Raw genomic sequence first — 17,414 nt, 5'->3', positions numbered from 1 at the left:
GACCTTTCTTACTGGTCCCAAGCACAGAAGCTCCATGGGGTTTAACCATGAAGCTTCCAGGCCACGAGATGGAGGGACTGTAGGTCTGGGTGGTGAAGGTGACTGCGGTCCTGAGTGATCAGGTCGGGGTGGAGTGGTAACGCGATTGGGGCACCCACTGGCAGTTCCAGGAGTGTGGTGTACCAGTGTTGTCAAAGCCACGCCGGGCCCACCAGGATTACCTCCGCTCTGTTCCTGCGGACCTTGAGAAGTGCCTTGTGCACTTGAGGGATCGGGGGAAAGGCATACAACAGGCAGCCTCCCCAGGGTAACAGAAACATCCATGATTGAGCCAGGGCTGTGGTTCTGGAAGGAGCAGAACATTGGACACTTTCTGTTGCTCCAGGTGGCAAACAGATTGATCTGGGGAAACGCCCCACCTTTGGAAGATGGAGTATATGACATCCGGGCGGATGGACCACTCGTGATTATGGAACCATTGGCTGAGGTGGTCCGCTAGCATTCTGAACTCCCAGGAGATAGGATGGCAGCCGGGCCCGAAAAGTTTGGCCTGCTCAGCATCCTGCCCTGAGCTCCTTGATATTGATATAGAGGGAGAGCTCGTCCTGTGACCATAGGCCCTGCATTTGGAGATCTCCCAAATGCGCACCCCAACCCAGAGCCGATGCGTCCATTATCAGGGACAAGGAGGGCTGTGGAAGGGGACTCCTTCACACACCGTCCGAGGGTTGAGACACCATTGGAGGGCATCGAGTATGTGCTCTGGTGCTGTCACTACTGAGTCCAGACTGCTGCGACCCGGGTGGCAAACCAATGCGAGCCACACTCGCAGACGTCTGAGCTTCAGTCTGGCATGCTGGACCACATAAGAGCAGGCTGCCGCGTGGCCAAGGAGACTCAGACATCCCCTTGCAGTGGTGGTCGGGTACAGCCTGAGGCCTTAAACAACATTTGACATGGCTTAGAATCGTGTCTGTGGCAGAAACGCTCTTGCCTGTACCGAGTCCAGCACCACGCAGATGAACTCTGTTCTCTGGTCGGAGACAAGGTTGACTTGTTCATGTTGAGGAGAAGGCCCAGCCTCTGAAAAGTGGCTCTGACTAAATGGACCTGAGATTCCACCTGCTCCCGGTGGGTCCCCTGAGCAGCCAGTTGCCAAGGTAGGCGTATACCTGCACCCAGGGCCAGCTCCAGCTTTTTTGCTGCCCCAAGCGGCGAAGCAGAAAGAAAAAAAAAAAGAAGATAAAGCCATGATTGGCGGCACTTCGGCAGCAGGTCTATTGCGCTGCTTCATTCTTCGGCGGCAGGTCCTTTCCTCCGAGAGGGACTGAGGGACCTGCCGCCAAATTGCCACCAAAGACCCGGCCGTGCCACCCCTTTCCATTGGCCTCCCCAAGCATCTGCTTGCTGCGCTGGTGCCTGGAGCTGGCCCTGCCTGCACCTGCCTCCTTCAGAGGAAGGCTGCTACAACCGACATGCACTTGGTGAACACTCAGGGGCCACTGATAGACCGAATGGGAGCACCGTAAACTGGAATAGGAATCGTCTGTGTGCAGGTCGAATGGCTATGTGGACGTACACTTCTTTCTTGTCAAGGGTGGTTTACCAGTCTCCTAGATCCAGGGATAATCATGCTTAGGGAGACCATGCAGAACTTCAACTTCACCATGAATTTGCTGAGTCCTCGCAGGTCTAGAATAGGTCTGAGACCCCCTTTGCCTTGTGAATTAGGAAGTAGCAGGAATAGAATCTCTTGCCCCATAGCTCCTGAGGAACCTCCTCCACCGCTCCTATGGTGAGCAGCGCCTGCACCTCCTGGATAAGGAGTTGCTCATGAGAAGGATCCCTGAAGAGGGATGGAGAAGCAGGGTGGGAGAATGGGGACGAGCAGAATTGGGGAGCATATCCCACTTCTACAGTGCGAAGAACCCAGCGGTCCGATGTTATTTGGGACCAAGCATGGTAGAAGTGGGATAGACAATTCATGAAACAAAGGGAAGGACCCATTGTGTGCCATCTTCGGGCACACCTTCAAAAGGCCTGCTTTGAGCCCAATGATGGCTTGGTTGGGCCCTGGTCCTGTCCGGGCGGGGGATGGGAAGGCTTGCACCTGCCGTTCCTGCCCCTATGCCTATAAAAATCCTGCCTCTGCCGAGGAGGATATGGGTGCTGCTGTTGCAGTTGGGGCTTGAAATGTTTTTGTTGGCTTGCTGGAGTGTGCATGGACAACAATCTCATACTCACTCAGGAGTCCTTTAAGCTGTGCAGCTTGGAGTCTGTTTGCTCCAAAAATAACCCTGTGCCTTCAAACGGTAGGTCCAGGGGCAACCCGGACGCCTGGAGCCATGAGCTCCTCTTCATGGCTACTCCTGAAGAAAGGGTGCGGGTTACCAAGTCCCCTGAATCCAACGAAGCCTGCAAAGAGGTTTGCACCCCTGCCTTCCCTTCATCAGCTATAGCTGAGAACTCAGCTCTCAAGTCTGGTGGAATCAGCTCCTTAAACTTCAACACAGAATCCCACAAGTTGAAGTTATATCTACTGAGGGCAGCTTGCTGGTTAGCTATCCTCAGCTGCAGGCCACCAGTTGCATAAACCTTCCTGCCACAAAGGTCCATCCTTTTCGACTCTGGATTTAGGGCCTGGCCCCTGCTGCCCCATCTCTCTTTCTCAGTAACCGCCGACACTACCAGAGAGCATGGTTGCAGGTGAGAGAACAGATACTCGTACCCCTTAGAGGGGACGAAGTACTTGCGCTCCACACCCCTGGCAGTAGGCGGAATTGAGGCAAGGGTCTGCCACAGTCTTAATATTGCTCTGGATTGTTTTTATTAGTGGCAGAGCTCCCCAGGATGGTCCTTCTGGCGTGAGGATGTCGATGGGGTCCTCAGATTCAACCACTTCCTCTGCCTGTAACCTCACTTTGCGGGCAATCCTCTGGAGGTGGGCCCTGTGGTCAATTGGAGGAGGGCCCGAGGTTGAAGCTCCTGCCACCGCCTCGTCCAGGGATGAAGATGAGGAGGCCAGAGGCAGTACGGGGTCCTCCTGGCCCTCTGGCTCCCTGACCTCCTCCTGGTCAGTGTCGGGGGCCTCTGTGGCGACCGTAGCTGTGGTGGCAGTAGCCTGGCCTTGCAATGGGTCTTGCCTTGGAGACACCTCTGTGGCGACCTGGGCCACTGGTGGGGCTTGTGCCAAAGTTGCCTCGGATCCCCAGGGTGTGGGCCGGTCCTTGGCTGGCTAGGGTGGTCGGTGCTCAGAAGCCACCGAGCGGGAGCTGCTGGAAAAGGAGCCCTGGGCCTGATGGTAAGCCCAGGGGGTCCAAAAGGACCATTGTTCTGGAGGCTGCCCCTGGGGGTGCCATGCCACTGGTGCCTCCCTCCATTGCCTGTCAGATCTGTGTTGGCTGTGATGGGAATAGAAGCAATCACCATCTGAGTCCGACCATGACCACCACGGTGGAGCCGAAGGGTCCTGCACAGGGGACCAGTGCCAAGCCGACCATGTGGGGGACCAGTGTTGAGGTGCCCCAGAGCCCGAGGCGCCACTCCAGGGGGCTCCCCAGCCGACCCGATGGGAGCTACTAAGGGAACCTTTCCGATGTCTGTGCACGCGGCGTGCACCCACTGACTGGAACGGACATGAACAAGCACTCAGAGGAGACCAGCTGTTCAGCAGCGTGCAGGAGGCGCTGGGAGGGAGGGGAAGGAGCGGGGATGGGGCATGCTCAGGGGAGGGGGCGGAAAGAGGTGGGGAAGAGGAGGGGCAGGGGTGGATTGGGGGTGGGAAGAGGTGGGGCAGGGGCATAGCCACTGGTGGGCCTGGGTGGGCCGTGGCCAACCCACTTAGCATCCAGACCCACCCCTTAGCCCCAGCTCTGCTCTGGCCCAGCGCTGTCCCCCTCCACTCACCTGTCTGGTGCTCCTGCCAGGGAGTGGGGTCGGGGTGCAGGGTCTTGATCTGCTCCACCTGCCTGGTGCTCCTGCTGGGGCCAGGTGGGTGAAGCAGGACAAATGCCTGCACCCTGGCTGGAGCGCTGGGCAGGTGGGTGGAGTGAGGCAAGCCCCCGCGCCCCGACCCCACTCCCTGGCAGGAGTACCAGACGAGCAGAGCAGGTGGGGGCCTCGAGTGCCCATTTTTCTGGGGCCCCAGGTTGGCTCAGTGGCTAATCCGCCACTGGGAGGAGGGCGAGTGAGCGGGCGGCCGGCAGCAGTAGAGGAGATCTTCAAAAACGGTAGGCCCGCCGCCTGGGGGAACCAGGACTGGCGGGAGCAGTGGAACCTGGAAGGGAGCCGGGAGCCATGCGCCCTGGAGAGCAGAGTCTCCTCCCAGAGCTGGGTGCATGCCCAGAGCCCTGGGGAGCCCCTGGCCAGAGAGTCCATCCATCACTCCCTGCAAGGCTGGCTACAGGGGGTGAGGGGAGGAGGGCCCCCCATCCCTCCCACCCACCCTGTAATTGCCCACCCAAATATCCCATGCTGGCTACGCCACTGGGGTGGGACCTTTGGGGAAGGGGTGGAGTGTGGCCAGGGCCTGGGGCTGAGCAGAGGCCTTGGGGGTCTGTGAAAATTTTAAAATCAAAATGGAGGTCCTTGGCTTGCTAACATTTGAGAACTGCTGCACTATATAAATCCATGGTATTCCCACACCTTGAATAATGTGTGTAGTTCTGGTTGCCCCATTTCAAAAAATATCCATTAGAATGAGAAAAGGTGCAGAGAAGGGCAAGAAAACAGCTTCCGTACAAGGAGAGATTAAAAAGATTGGGGCTGCTCGGTTTAAAAAAGAGACAACTAAGGGGGGATTAGGATAGAGATCTAGAAAATCATGACTGGTGTGGAGAAAGCAAATAGGGAAGTGTTATTAGCCCCTACATGACACCTGAACTAAAGGGCACCAGATGAAATTAAAACTATAATGGGGGTCGAAAAGATTAGATAAGTTCATGGAGGATAGATCCTTCCATGGCTATTAGCCAAGATGGTCAGGGATGCAAACCCATGCTCTGTGCCTCCTAAACCTGAGTGCCAGAAGCTGCCCTATTCTGTTCATTCCCCCTGAACCATCTGGCGCTGTCCACTCTCCAGGATACCGGGCTAGAATGACTATTGGTGTCACTCAGTGTGGCCATTCTTCCGTTCTTACAATCCAGGTCAAGGGATGAACGTTGAAGCATGACAAATTCAGACTGGAAATCAGGCATAATTTTTTAACGGCAAGAGTAATTAACCATTTGAACAAAGTGGATTCTCCATCACTGACAATTTTTAAATCAAGATTGGATGTTTTTCTGAACGTTCTCCTCTAGTTTGAACAGAAATTGATTCAGTGAAGTTCTCTGGCCTGTTTCAAACAGGAGGTCAGACGACATGATCACAATGGTCCCTTCTGGCCTTGGAATCTATTAATCTCTGAATTATTTGCTGCCCTACAGAAAACATGCCTCATTTTATTACACACACATACACGCGCAGCACATGCGCACTCCTCCTCAGATTAGTTATATCTAAAAAACATTGTAAAATACAGAACGTTGCTGCTGTTGCACATGGTGGCATTTCTTTGCTAGAAAGCAGGCGCCAGGAACTCCACTCACTCAAGTGGGATAAGAGGGAGACCGCACCTCTGATCTAGTCCAACCTAACTTCAGATAGACCAGAGTCTGCCCCGAAGACAAGAGCCACACTGCAGCTTGGCATTGTCAACAATCGCCTTCTACCAGCATGAAAAAGAATCTATTCATTCGTCCTTTCCCAGTCTTCTATTCTGACTGATTAGGAGAAATGACTTTACAGCACTTGCGCCTTTGTAAGCAGCCAAGATGATTTTGATTTTACTATCGGCAACATCCCTATCATTTAAGAACAGAAACAAAGCTAGTTTTGTAACTTACGATGCTTCCTGCACACTGAGGTTAATAAACCAGAAGGGTTTCCCCCTTTTTGTTTGGTTCGTCCTTTTCATTGCTTTTCATAAAGGACCAGACAATAAAAAGTCCAAAAGGATAAATGACTTGCAGCTTGTATGTGGTTCCAAATACCGCCCGCTTTAACAGAACTGTGCAATTGCACAATTTTACAACTCATCACAGCTGAAAGACCAGACAATACAAAGCCACACAATACTATGAAGACATAACATGGTACAGTGGGGGCATGAGACAAAGTAGAAGACATACATGAATAGGCAGAAGAGGGAAGGAGAGGACCCAGGGGTGGGGAGGGATGGGGAGAAGAGGAGGGGTTTGATAAAATGGAGGACTGCCATTCTTTGCATCATCTCAACATTTTTATCCAAATGAATCTAGAAATGGGGCCCAAATTTCTTTGAATTCATATAATTACTGTCTATGGTGATAAGCGTATACTGTCTTTGGCTGCTAATCACTGCGCTATCCTGGACAGGAGCCCACCCGTCCGTTTTTGTAAAATCTTGCATGTACATGGTGACAATTGCAGCCCTCGAGAGCCAACAACTTTGTGGCAGAGTTAACCCCAGTTCAGCAGGTAAGTCGCCCAGGATATAATTTTAGGCCAAGGTTTCACTGCTGAAGCTGAGCATTATCTTAATTCTTGTGTCCACAACTGCCTGACTATTGGACAGTCCCATGGCATATGCATCAGGGTTCCTTTTCCTTTGTTACAGCACCAACAAACATCAGAGGACAAGACCTTTATCTCGGGCAACCTCTGGGGCATCCAATGTACTTTGAATCAAATCTTTCAGTGTATCCCACGTAGCCTGAGATCCACAGAGGCGTTTGTAACATTATGTAATATTCTCTGCCACGGGCACACTTTCAAAGGCTGCATTAATTCTCCTTCCCTTGCCACTCCATCCCAACAGACTTCCTCTTTCTTACCGTACACAGTGGACATGGGCCTGGGGAGTTTATGAAGCATTTCCAAGGTTCCCAGTAGCTCTGGGCCTCTGGCAGTCCTAGGGCATCCAAACTAAATTGATGTTAACAAATATTTTCATTCTAAATATTGTCAACTCCACTGAGGGTCTCAGGTCCTATTGCTTTAGCATTAGAAAAAAGACAAATCAACCTCCCTTGGTTTTTTTCCCAAGGGCCATCATATTTTCTCCACATTGCCCCCTCTTGGCAGATGCAAAACTAATAAGTCGACCTCTCAAATAAGCCCTGAGCATCTCCTGCAACAGCCTGTTAGACGATGTTGAAGGATCATTTGTTCATAGCAGTGGTTTTCAACCTCTGGTCCTGCAGACTCCTGGGGGTCTGTGGACTATGTCTAAGGGGCCACAAAAGGTTGTCGTTACCACAGAGCAGTGGTTTTCAACCTGTGGTCCATGGACCTCTACGGACCTCTGCAGACTACCTCTAAGATTTCCAAAGGGTCCACATCTTGGTTCAGAATTTTTTAGGGGTCTGCAAATGAAAAAAAGGTTGAAAACCACTGGTCTATAGGAACAGGCCAATTTCTGTTTCAATATATTTTTTAAATGGGGATCTATAAAAAGCGAAGGATTAAATCTCCATCTACATACCTGGGTCTGCAGCTACTCAAAGAGTTAGAGCATGATCAGAGACGGCAGTTGTATCAGTGGAGGAACCAATAACAGAATTTACCAAGTCTGTTGAGGTCAAGAAGAAATCTACACAAGAATAGGACCATGTACCAGAGAAAAGTATAAACAGTCCATCCCCATTGGATGTATGAGCCACCACATATATAGTCCCAAATCTTTAACGTGCAATTCCAGGGCCATTCCATGTTTGGCTGGCTTATGACCATGAGGGTGAGATCTGTCCACAAAAGTATCAAACACTTCATTAATATCTCCAGCAATCACTACAGGGTTATGGGTTCATATAATTTAGTAAAAAGCCTATGAAAGGTTTCAGGATAATTGAGGTTAGGCCCTCCTGCCCTGTGCTGTCTTCATCTGTTTTTTCTTCTGTCTGCGCCCCCCGCTGGGGGGCCAGCTGCCAGGCCAGCATGGCCCTGCCTGGCTGCATGGCCTTGCCCCTGCTAGCCTGGGGTTGCTCTCCTCAGGTCTGCCTTTGGGCCTCTGGCCTGTTTGTCTGGGGGGCTGTTGGGGCCTGGGCCTGGTCAAGAAGCACAGACCAATGCCCAAGATTATATGATAACATAGCTGAGCATGTTAGTGCCGCCTGTGATTTAGGAGGACTTGCCTCATCTCTTCTCTTCTCTAAAGATCCTCTCTCCTTCCAAAGGGGGAACTAAAACTCAAAACTGGCGCCGCCTGCCTAAGTTGTTATAATTTAACAGACATTTTTAAAACCTCGGAGGAGGTCCTTACCTGGTCTGCTACCTGGTCTGAGGAGGGAGGCCCTTGGGTTCTCCTCCCCTTTTTTCGTTGTTTTTCTTTCCCACCCTTTTCTCTCTCTCCCCGAATGAAACAGCGAATTTCTGCCTGATTGTTGAGTTGTAATGATCTCTCTTCCTCCTGTCTGTGTCTGCTGCTGCTGCTGCTGCTGCTGTCCTCCTGTTGTCCTCTTTCTCTCAGAACTCTCCTCCAGACCCTCCTGCTTCTTTTTTTTTTTTTTTTCCCAACCCAATGGACTTGGTCAACATCTTGGTCTCTCTTCTGTCTCTGTTTTCTCTTTGTTTGCTGCAGCTGGCTGCTAGCTCCCTCCCTGTGCCTCCCCTAACCTCTCCTGGGCACACTGCTGCAGCCACACCCTGCAGCCACACCACACCTAGTATAGGTGCACTTAGGTTATTAAGTTAGGTTTTGCATTATGTTAGTTTATAGTACTTTAGATTATTGTTGCATTTGTTTTTTTGTGTTTTGTTCTTGTTTTTTTTTGGTTTAGTTAAGATTAGATAGATTTTAGATTGTTTTGTGTAATTTGTGTTAGTCCTGTCTTTCTCTCTCCCTCCCCCCAGCCCCTTTGTCTTCTTGTCCCTCTCTCTCTTCTCTCTCTTCTCTTCTTCTCTCTTCTCCTCTCTCCTAATCTCCCTCTGCTCCACATCCCTCTCTCCCCCCCCCCCCCCCAGCCTTAACTTTTTTCTCTTTACTTTCTCCTCTTCTACATTTACTATTCTATATTCCACATTTACACATTTATTGTTTTGTAATTGTGTTTTTTTTTTTTAATATTTTCCATAACTGTTAGTATATGCTGCTGCTACCTCTACATTTACACACTGTTAACTGCCTGTTACTTTTATACCTATAGTGTTAATTGTTCACCAACTGTATTGTACCCCCTACCATTGAAACCCCTATACTGTTCACCAAAAACCCCCTCCCCATTGTCTACCTTAACAACAAACACCCCCCCTCATTAAATTTTTTCTGTTTTTTTTTTTTTTAATAAAGTTTACTTTGCACCCCACCCGTGTGGTAATTGTCCCCCAAGATCCCCTACCTGCTGGCAGGGACAGGCCCAAACATATTGATGATGATTAGTGAAGATATGTTTGTAGTGACTTTAAGGATTAAAAATCTGCCCCAATCATCTGAAATTGACGCAGAGACTGTTACTGCCAGCACTTTACGAATAAGTACAGCTACCCTCTGGATTTGGATGAGAAGCAGCAAGGCATCGCTTTTCCTACCCAGTCACATTCTAATTTAACAGCCTCAGAAGGGACCATCATGATCATCTAGTCTGACCTCCTGCACATCACAGGCCACACAGCCTGACCCACTCACACCAGTAATAGACCCCTAACCTCTGGCTGAGTTACTGAAGTCCTCAAATCATGATTTAAAGACTTCAAGTTACAGAGAATCCACCATTTACTCTAGTTTAAACCTAAGAAATGACCTGGGCTCCATGCTGCAGAGGAAGACAAAAAATTCCCAGGGTCTCTGCCAATCTGACCTGGGGGGAAATTCCTTCCAGCCCCCAAATATGGTGATCAGTTAGACCCTGAGCATGTGGGCAAGACCCACCAGGTCCATGGGAAAGAATTCTCTGTACCACAGGTGCCGACTTTTCAAAGTGCTGGGGGTGCTCGACCCCCCAGCTCCACCCCAGGCTCTCCCCCACTCCCCACCTTACTGTTCCCACCCCACCCCCACCTCTTCACGCCCAGTTCTGCCCCCACCCCATATCGCACCACCCTGCATCCTCACTCCTCCGCCATTCCTCCCAGCCTCCTGCACGCCACAAAACAACTGATTGTGGCAGGCGGGAGGTGAGGGGAGGGAAGGAGAGAGGGGGTGCTGATCCGCAGGGCCCGTCCCAGCTGATGGGGGGCTGCCGGTGGGCGCTCAGCATGCACCATTTTTCCCCCATGGATGCTCCAGCCCCAGAACACCCACGGAGTCGGCCCCTATGCTCTGTAGTAACTCAGAGCCCTCCCCATCTAGTGTCCCATCACCGGCCATTGGAGCTATTTGCTGCTAGAAGTCGCAGATCAGCTACATGCCATTGTAAGCAGTGTCACCATATCATCCCCTCCATAAACGTATCAAGCTCAGTCTTGAAGCCATTTAGGTTTTTTGCCCCCATTGCTCCCCTAGCAACGCTCATCAGTGTGTCTCCTGCAAAAGCAGGCCCTCTGCCTTTGCACTCTTTAGTAACGAGTACACCTGTTTGGAGGGTTGAAGTTAAGAACATAAAGAACGGCCGTACCGGGTCAGACCAAAGGTCCATCTAGCCCAGTATCTGTCTACCGACAGTGGCCAATGCCAGGTGCCCCAGAGGGAGTGAACCTAACAGGCAACGATCAAGTGATCTCTCTCCTGCCATCCATCTCCATCCTCTGATGAACAGAGGCTAGGGACACCATTCTTTACCCATCCTGGCTAGTAGCCATTTATGGACTTAGCCACCATGAATTTATCCAGTTCTCTTTTAAACACTGTTATAGTCCTAGCCTTCACAACCTCCTCAGGTAAGGAGTTCCACAAGTTGACTGTGCGCTGCGTGAAGAACTTCCTTTTATTTGTTTTAAACCTGCTGCCTATTAATTTCATTTGGTGACCCCTAGTTCTTGTATTATGGGAATAAGTAAATAACTTTTCCTTATCCACTTTCTCCACATCACTCATGATTTTATATACCTCTATCATATCCCCCCTTAGTCTCCTCTTTTACAAGCTGAAGAGACCTAGCCTCTTTGATCTTTCCTCATATGGGACCCTCTCTAAACCCCTAATCATTTTAGTTGCCCTTTTCTGAACCTTTTCTAGTGCTAGAATATCTTTTTGAGGTGAGGAGACCACATCTGTACACAGTATTCGAGATGTAGGCGTACCATGGATTTATATAAGGGCAATAATATACTCTCAGTCTTATTCTCTATCCCCTTTTTATTGATTCCTAACATCCTGTTTGCTTTTTTGACCACCTCTGCACACTGCGTAGACATCTTCAGAGAACTATCCACGATAACTCCAAGATCTTTTTCCTGTTCTTTACATTCCAGAAAATAAAATGGAGATTCAGGCTGTTCTAAGAATTGTGAGGTGTGACCTTACAGAAGAGGTGATGGTATGTCTGTCATTTTCTCTATTGCAGTCGTTCTCAACCAGAGGTCCGGAGCAGGTTTCAGGGGGAGCATGGCTGGCGTCAGGCTCGCTAGGGCCCAGAGTGGAAAGCTGAAGCCCCACTGCATGGGACTGCAACCCGTAGCCCTGAGCCCCACCACCAGGGGCTGAACTGAAGCCTGAGCAAGTTAGCTTTTAGATGCAGAAAAACAGTTGCGGCACAGCTGGGCCATGGTGGTGGACCATACATTCCAAAGGTCGGGGTAGGGGAAAATCATGATCCAGACCAGAAGCTCCACCAATACCCCCTCTTTAAATTATATTTTCTAAGAGCTGTAAGCGGGGGAATGGTCCTGTTATTGTGAGGAACTCTCCTGGCTTATACATCCCCCAGTGGAATTGGCTAGTGAAGGGATCCGAGTCCTCGCTCCCACTCCCTTTACCCAGAGCCCTGCCTGACCTCAAGGGCTCCCCTTCCTCCCTGCCGTGTGGCAGAGTCTTCGTAACCCTGACAGGGCTGGGCCCAGGATTCCTGGGGGGCTCGACCCCCAACCTTGCCGTGGTCACTCAGGACAGGGGTGAGGGTGTGCCCACTCCAGGGTGCTCTCTTCACACTGGACGCTTCCCTGACCCATTACATACACTTCAAAGCAAATACAATTTATTAAACAGCAGCCAGTAAAAGAAGAAAGAATGGAAAGCTTAGAGGAGAGACGTAACCCCGCTCTGGGGCGGGGGGCACTGCAGCCAGCGTCTCTGGGGCACAAGGGCAGTTCAGTCTGTTCCCCACACGTCCCAGCCCCCTGCCCAGGCCCTGGCTGTGCTGCAGGGATGCTGCGGGATGGACACTTGCTCTGGCGGTGGCCACCCGCCCTCAGGCTCTAGGTGGCAGGATCCTTCTTCCCAGCATCGCCCCCCCCCCCCCCGCCTCCCATTGGGGTCACGACCCCCAAGTCTGGCCTGCAGGGCCTCGTGGCTGGGGGCGTCTCCCTGCGCAGGACCCTCTGCCCCGGGTCCCCCTCGCTCTCCCCAGCTGCTCACCGCACCCGGCTCCAGCTCCTCTGCCTCCAGCCCTCCCTGGGCTGCTCCTCGGGCTCTGCTCCCAGCCCAGCTCAGGCGGCTGCGCTCTCCTTAGCTCCACCCGGGCAGCTCCAGCTCACACGGAGAACCGGGACCCTGGACTCCCTCATTGGCCTCCCTGCCCTGTCAATCAGGCTGACCTGGAGCATTGGCCCCTCCCCATTGGCCTTGGGGACTGTCCCTATAGCTTGGTGCGCTGAACGAGACATGTTGTGGGGATTATTTTCCTAGGGTCCCATGCCCCCCTCCCCTCCCTATATTAACTGACAGGGGAGAAATCTAACTGCTCCCATAAATTGCACATCTCCGAGCCAAAGAACACAACAATCTAATTCAGCAAGTGATTCTTCTATTAAGAACATAAGAACGGCCGTACCGGGTCAGACCAAAGGTTCATCTAGCCCAGTATCCTGTCTACCGACAGTGGCCAATGCCAGGTGCCCCAGAGGGAGTGAACCTAACAGGCAATGATCAAGTGATCTCTCTCCTGCCATCCATCTCCATCCTCTGATGAACAGAGGCTAGGGACACCATTCTATTGAAATGTCAGACTTCTTTCCCATGCACTCCTGGTCCGAGTTAACAGAAGGATTAGGATGGCAAACGGGACTGAAGAAGTGCAGAGGGGAATACATGGGTGGATGGAGCAACAAGGGGAAAGAGACTGGGGAAATAGAGGAGGGAGAGTAAGGGGAATGGGGAGATGGAACGGGAGGGGACAGGAGGGGAGTGGGGAAAGGGACAAGGAGGGACACTGGTATGTGTAGCTCAGCATCTCGCCCTGGTCCTCTCTCCTGCATTGCTGGCCCACAGGGGGTATGGCCACATCGCTCAGCTCCTGTGCAACTTTCCACAATGTCTTGAGGGGAGAAGAACTGTCTCTCGCACTTCCAGCACCTGGAATGTCAAGTTGTCAGGCTCTGATGACCCCCAGCAGTGACACATGGTGACAATGCAAGGTCTCCCACTGGTACCGATTTTTAAAAGCAGAATTGGAGCCCTCAAGTTGCCAGAGTAACCGCTGACATGAGAGGAATCTCTTATGCTGCCTGTGAGACTTGGAACAGGTGGAAAAACTAAGCAGTCCTTGAAGACTGATGGAGCAACAGACTCTTATAACAAAGAAAAAGAAAGACTCTTACTACCATTCAGCAACTGCCTAAACTGGATAGGACTGACGTGTGCAATTCTGTATGTGCTGTGCAGTGTTTAAAATGGCAGCATGATTTTTAAAAGTATGTTTGCGATGGAATCATAAATATTACCTCATACACTATAAATATGCTTCTACACACAAACAAATAATTACTGGCAGCAGAATACTACTGTCATCGTGGGGGGATAAAAATTAATGATTTTTAAAAGTAAGAACACCCCAGATTTTATTGAAATTCTATTTTTTTAAATAAACCTATTTAAAATGAAATTTGATGATATGACATGTTAAAACCTAAACTACTTATATTACAATAATTTAAAATAAATACAAAACCTAATATTAAGCGGTACATGTTTGCTGCCAAGTTTTAAGGAAAGTTAAACCACTGAACTGGTGGAAGTCACTGTGCAATTGGGAGTTAAAAAAGCAGAAAAGCTTGTTTTCCTCTTCTAATATATAAATAAAAACTAGGTGTAAGAGGATGAGATCTACTAGTTCTAAAACCCTGAAGGACCTGGTAACCAGGAACAATCAGTTCAGTTAACCAACTACAGATAATACTCCCCTTGTTTAATAAATCAGCTAGTTTTAAATACAAAACATGTTTTGATAAACTTTGATAACCTTTTTTCCATGTATCCAGCACTTTTAAAGTAGTTTTATTTAATTAAAAATTTGTAAAATGCTCTTTTGTGCATTTTATTTAATCTGAATTTCCATCCAAATAGAGTGTGACACAAATCACAAGTAAATAATTAATAATCATCTAGTAAATAAGGAATGTATCACTCATCTTTTTCTAAGCATCAAAAATGTAAAAATTGAGAATCTGAATAAATGTAAGTTAAGCTATATAATTACTTTAATAAACGTGTATAGTAACTTCTGGGTTAGCAAGAAGCAGCACCACATTTGTGTAAAGGCTATGTTTAGTTACAAATAATATGATTTACCGGTTACCAACCAACAAGAATCAACCTTTCTTTAGGAAAATAACTAAAAAAATATAAATGCAAAACACAATTAAAACTGATGAGTTAAATGAAGGTTTAACTGCTTGCTGATTTAGATCAGTGATTTAAACTGTTTTGATTTCAAATAGTCCACCCTGTCTGTCATCCTTACTGTTTAACTTTGAGAAGAGTGACTGCTACCCCCTAAGGTGCAGAGCATCTGCTGCTCACTTGTGATTCCATAAAAAAAAAAACAGACTAGTGTTAATTGCCCTCCCATTCATTATAAGTTAGCCAAACTGTCTATATCCCACTGGTAAGTCTCACAGGAGTAAACACATACCTATAGAATCTTGTGCATATTTACATTTAGGGTGTTATTTTTATCCAAGAAGAATAATAAAAGGCATTAGCCCAGAACAATGAAAACTGAACCAATATGGATTTTTTAATTCAAAAAACTCCTATCCTTCAGCTTGTGAAGGAAAATGTGACGTCACAACAGATGTTGGTTATCCCTTAACTCAGTTTGTCTCTGAAGAAGAAATGTACTGATGCCAGTTTTATAGGCTTTATTTTTTAAAAAACACCTGTCCCTTTTAGTAATACATTGTCATTTTATTTCTTGTCTGACCCTTTTAGCCCATAACACAGAATTGTGCAATGCATGTGCCTCCACCACAACGTCATCAGCAGTATCCCGAGGGCAATTTCTGATTAGCATTGTGAGGTTGCAGCCCCATTTCCAGCACGCAGCCTGGTGGGAATTCTGGTGGTGTATTTCCATGCCAAAGCCTCAGACAACATCAACTTTCATTAAAGCTCAATGGCAAAGCAAAGAAGAAATATACAAACGGTGAATGCGCTTGCCTCTTTAAAGAAATGCTTCTGCAATGATGTATGTTCTCTTGGAACAAATAAAATGAATATTGTATTCACCTCTACCTGCAAACCCACTCTAAAGCAATACGAGAAAAATCCCCTTTAAATCATTGAGAAGCACAGTGAAGCATTTACCAGGAGCTCTAGGTTAACATGCTCTGCATCTTTGCCTAGTGGCAAGAGGCTGTCCTTCCAGACCTCTTACAAAGTCACAGTTCCTGTTAGCTAATTAAATTAAAATAAAACTCTACATTTGGTAATTTGTACTTGCTCTTAAACAGAACTGTTTCAACTTGACGGTTGCAGGGATGGGGACACACCACATTACTATATACAGTCGGTGTTCAAGCAAACATTGAACTCCAGCGACGAAGAGCCTGTATAAAAAAGCATGTTTGTTCCAGAACCAAACTTCACGGCTTGCCAGGAACAACATCTGAGTAATCCTTCAGTACTCCAGCCAAATGGTCATTGTGAGTCTTAAACCGCCGTTTCTTCTGAGAAGCAGGTTTCTTCCTCCTCTGAATAGGAGCCTAAAAGGAGAAGGGAACAGTACTCACAAGGCTGCCACCCAGGTGTACAAGGATCGGACATTCTTACAGAATTCAACATTATTCACTGAAGTCTGAAATGTTGTAGTAAAACAGTGCTCCAGTGGGGAAAGCAGCAGATTATTTCTAGAAATAAGTGACGGCACTTTCTCAACTTGTACAAAATGTCACTTGTTTTAAATATCTGCAGTGAGTACTGGGTGTATGGAATATTCCCCTCTGTTTTGAGCACCACAGCAGAGTCAATATGTCTATACAGAATATACTGTACACTGCATAGAAAATATTACATATGCTCTATACATCTACACAACGTGTGGCCAGTGACAATACTGATTATTCCCGAGTTTATATTTAACACCCCAGGGAACCTGTGGCAACAGCTATGTGGTGACAGGCACCAAAATACCGAGTGTGGAGATGAACAAAAACCAGGGAGAAATTCTTTCTTCACTACCACATTAAAAATCATTCCACGGAAAGGTTGAGAGTCTGAGGTAGGACAGCAGAGCTGTAATATGCTATATATGAATTAATGTCAAAAGTCTATTTTACGGTCGACGGGGCCTTTATGGAGAGCTCATAGCGATGTTCTGATCTCCACACAAAAACACTGGTATCTGATCCCCAGCCTTTGTGGTGGGGTTGACAACATGCTTTGTATCAATACTCAAGTTGGCTAGCTGGGAAAAAACCTTCTCCCCACCATTTTAACCGATTTCACCACCCCACAACTGGATGGTACAGCTTTTAGAAAAAGCAACTTGTAAAGCTGCAGTGGCTTTTTACTGTTCCCCCTCCTCCTTGATGCCTTTTGGATTACACGACTCTAACCATGAACTCATAAAAGCTGTAAGAGGTCATAGTGCTATAGTGGAAATCTTTAGGTCCAGCCCCACATAAGCAAGAGTGAATATGCGCCATCCCATTTCACTGATTCTTTTCCATTGGAACTAATATTGTGGGAGCTCAGGAAAAGATCCATTGGAAAGATTTGTGATTTATAACTCTTACTATTTTCTTTGGTCCAGCTTCCTGCATGGAAGAAATACCCTGTCGTTTCAGATACTCTTCTATTTTCTCCTCATCCATAGAATCCACAGGAATGCTCCTCCACAGCTTCTGAAATTCTAAAATGCCAAACAAAACACTCATTCCATAGTCTGGCGAATGATGCATAGGTAAAAAAACCATCTGATTCATGGACAATATGAATATGCAAACATCAACTGCCCAACACTCCTCCATATCATTCTATGACAACACAGATACCAGAAGTCTGATTGCAAACCACAGTATCACAGAATGAGCACACAGTTAGCCACTCTGAAAATGCCAGCTGGATTTCTGAGAGAAAA

General features: G+C 48.3%; 1 protein-coding gene across 1 annotated transcript in view; it reads right to left on the bottom strand.

Annotated features, from left to right (window-relative positions):
* Positions 1 to 15,180: 15,180 nt before the first annotated feature.
* GTF2E2 (general transcription factor IIE subunit 2) overlaps positions 15,181 to 17,414 on the bottom strand; it is a 48,571-nt gene continuing 46,337 nt past the window's right edge. Inside the window, exons 7-8 of the mRNA XM_039540812.1 lie at positions 17,071 to 17,186; positions 15,181 to 16,038 (exon numbers count right to left, since the gene is read on the bottom strand). Of these exons, the coding sequence (XP_039396746.1) occupies positions 15,919 to 16,038; positions 17,071 to 17,186 (236 nt within the window). The 3' untranslated portion in view covers positions 15,181 to 15,918. The remainder of the gene's footprint in view (positions 16,039 to 17,070; positions 17,187 to 17,414) is intronic.

Source organism: Mauremys reevesii, linkage group 5 (genome assembly GCF_016161935.1).
Source record: "Mauremys reevesii isolate NIE-2019 linkage group 5, ASM1616193v1, whole genome shotgun sequence".
Classification (NCBI taxonomy): Eukaryota; Metazoa; Chordata; order Testudines; family Geoemydidae; genus Mauremys; species Mauremys reevesii.
This window is presented reverse-complemented; position numbering and strand designations above follow the sequence as displayed.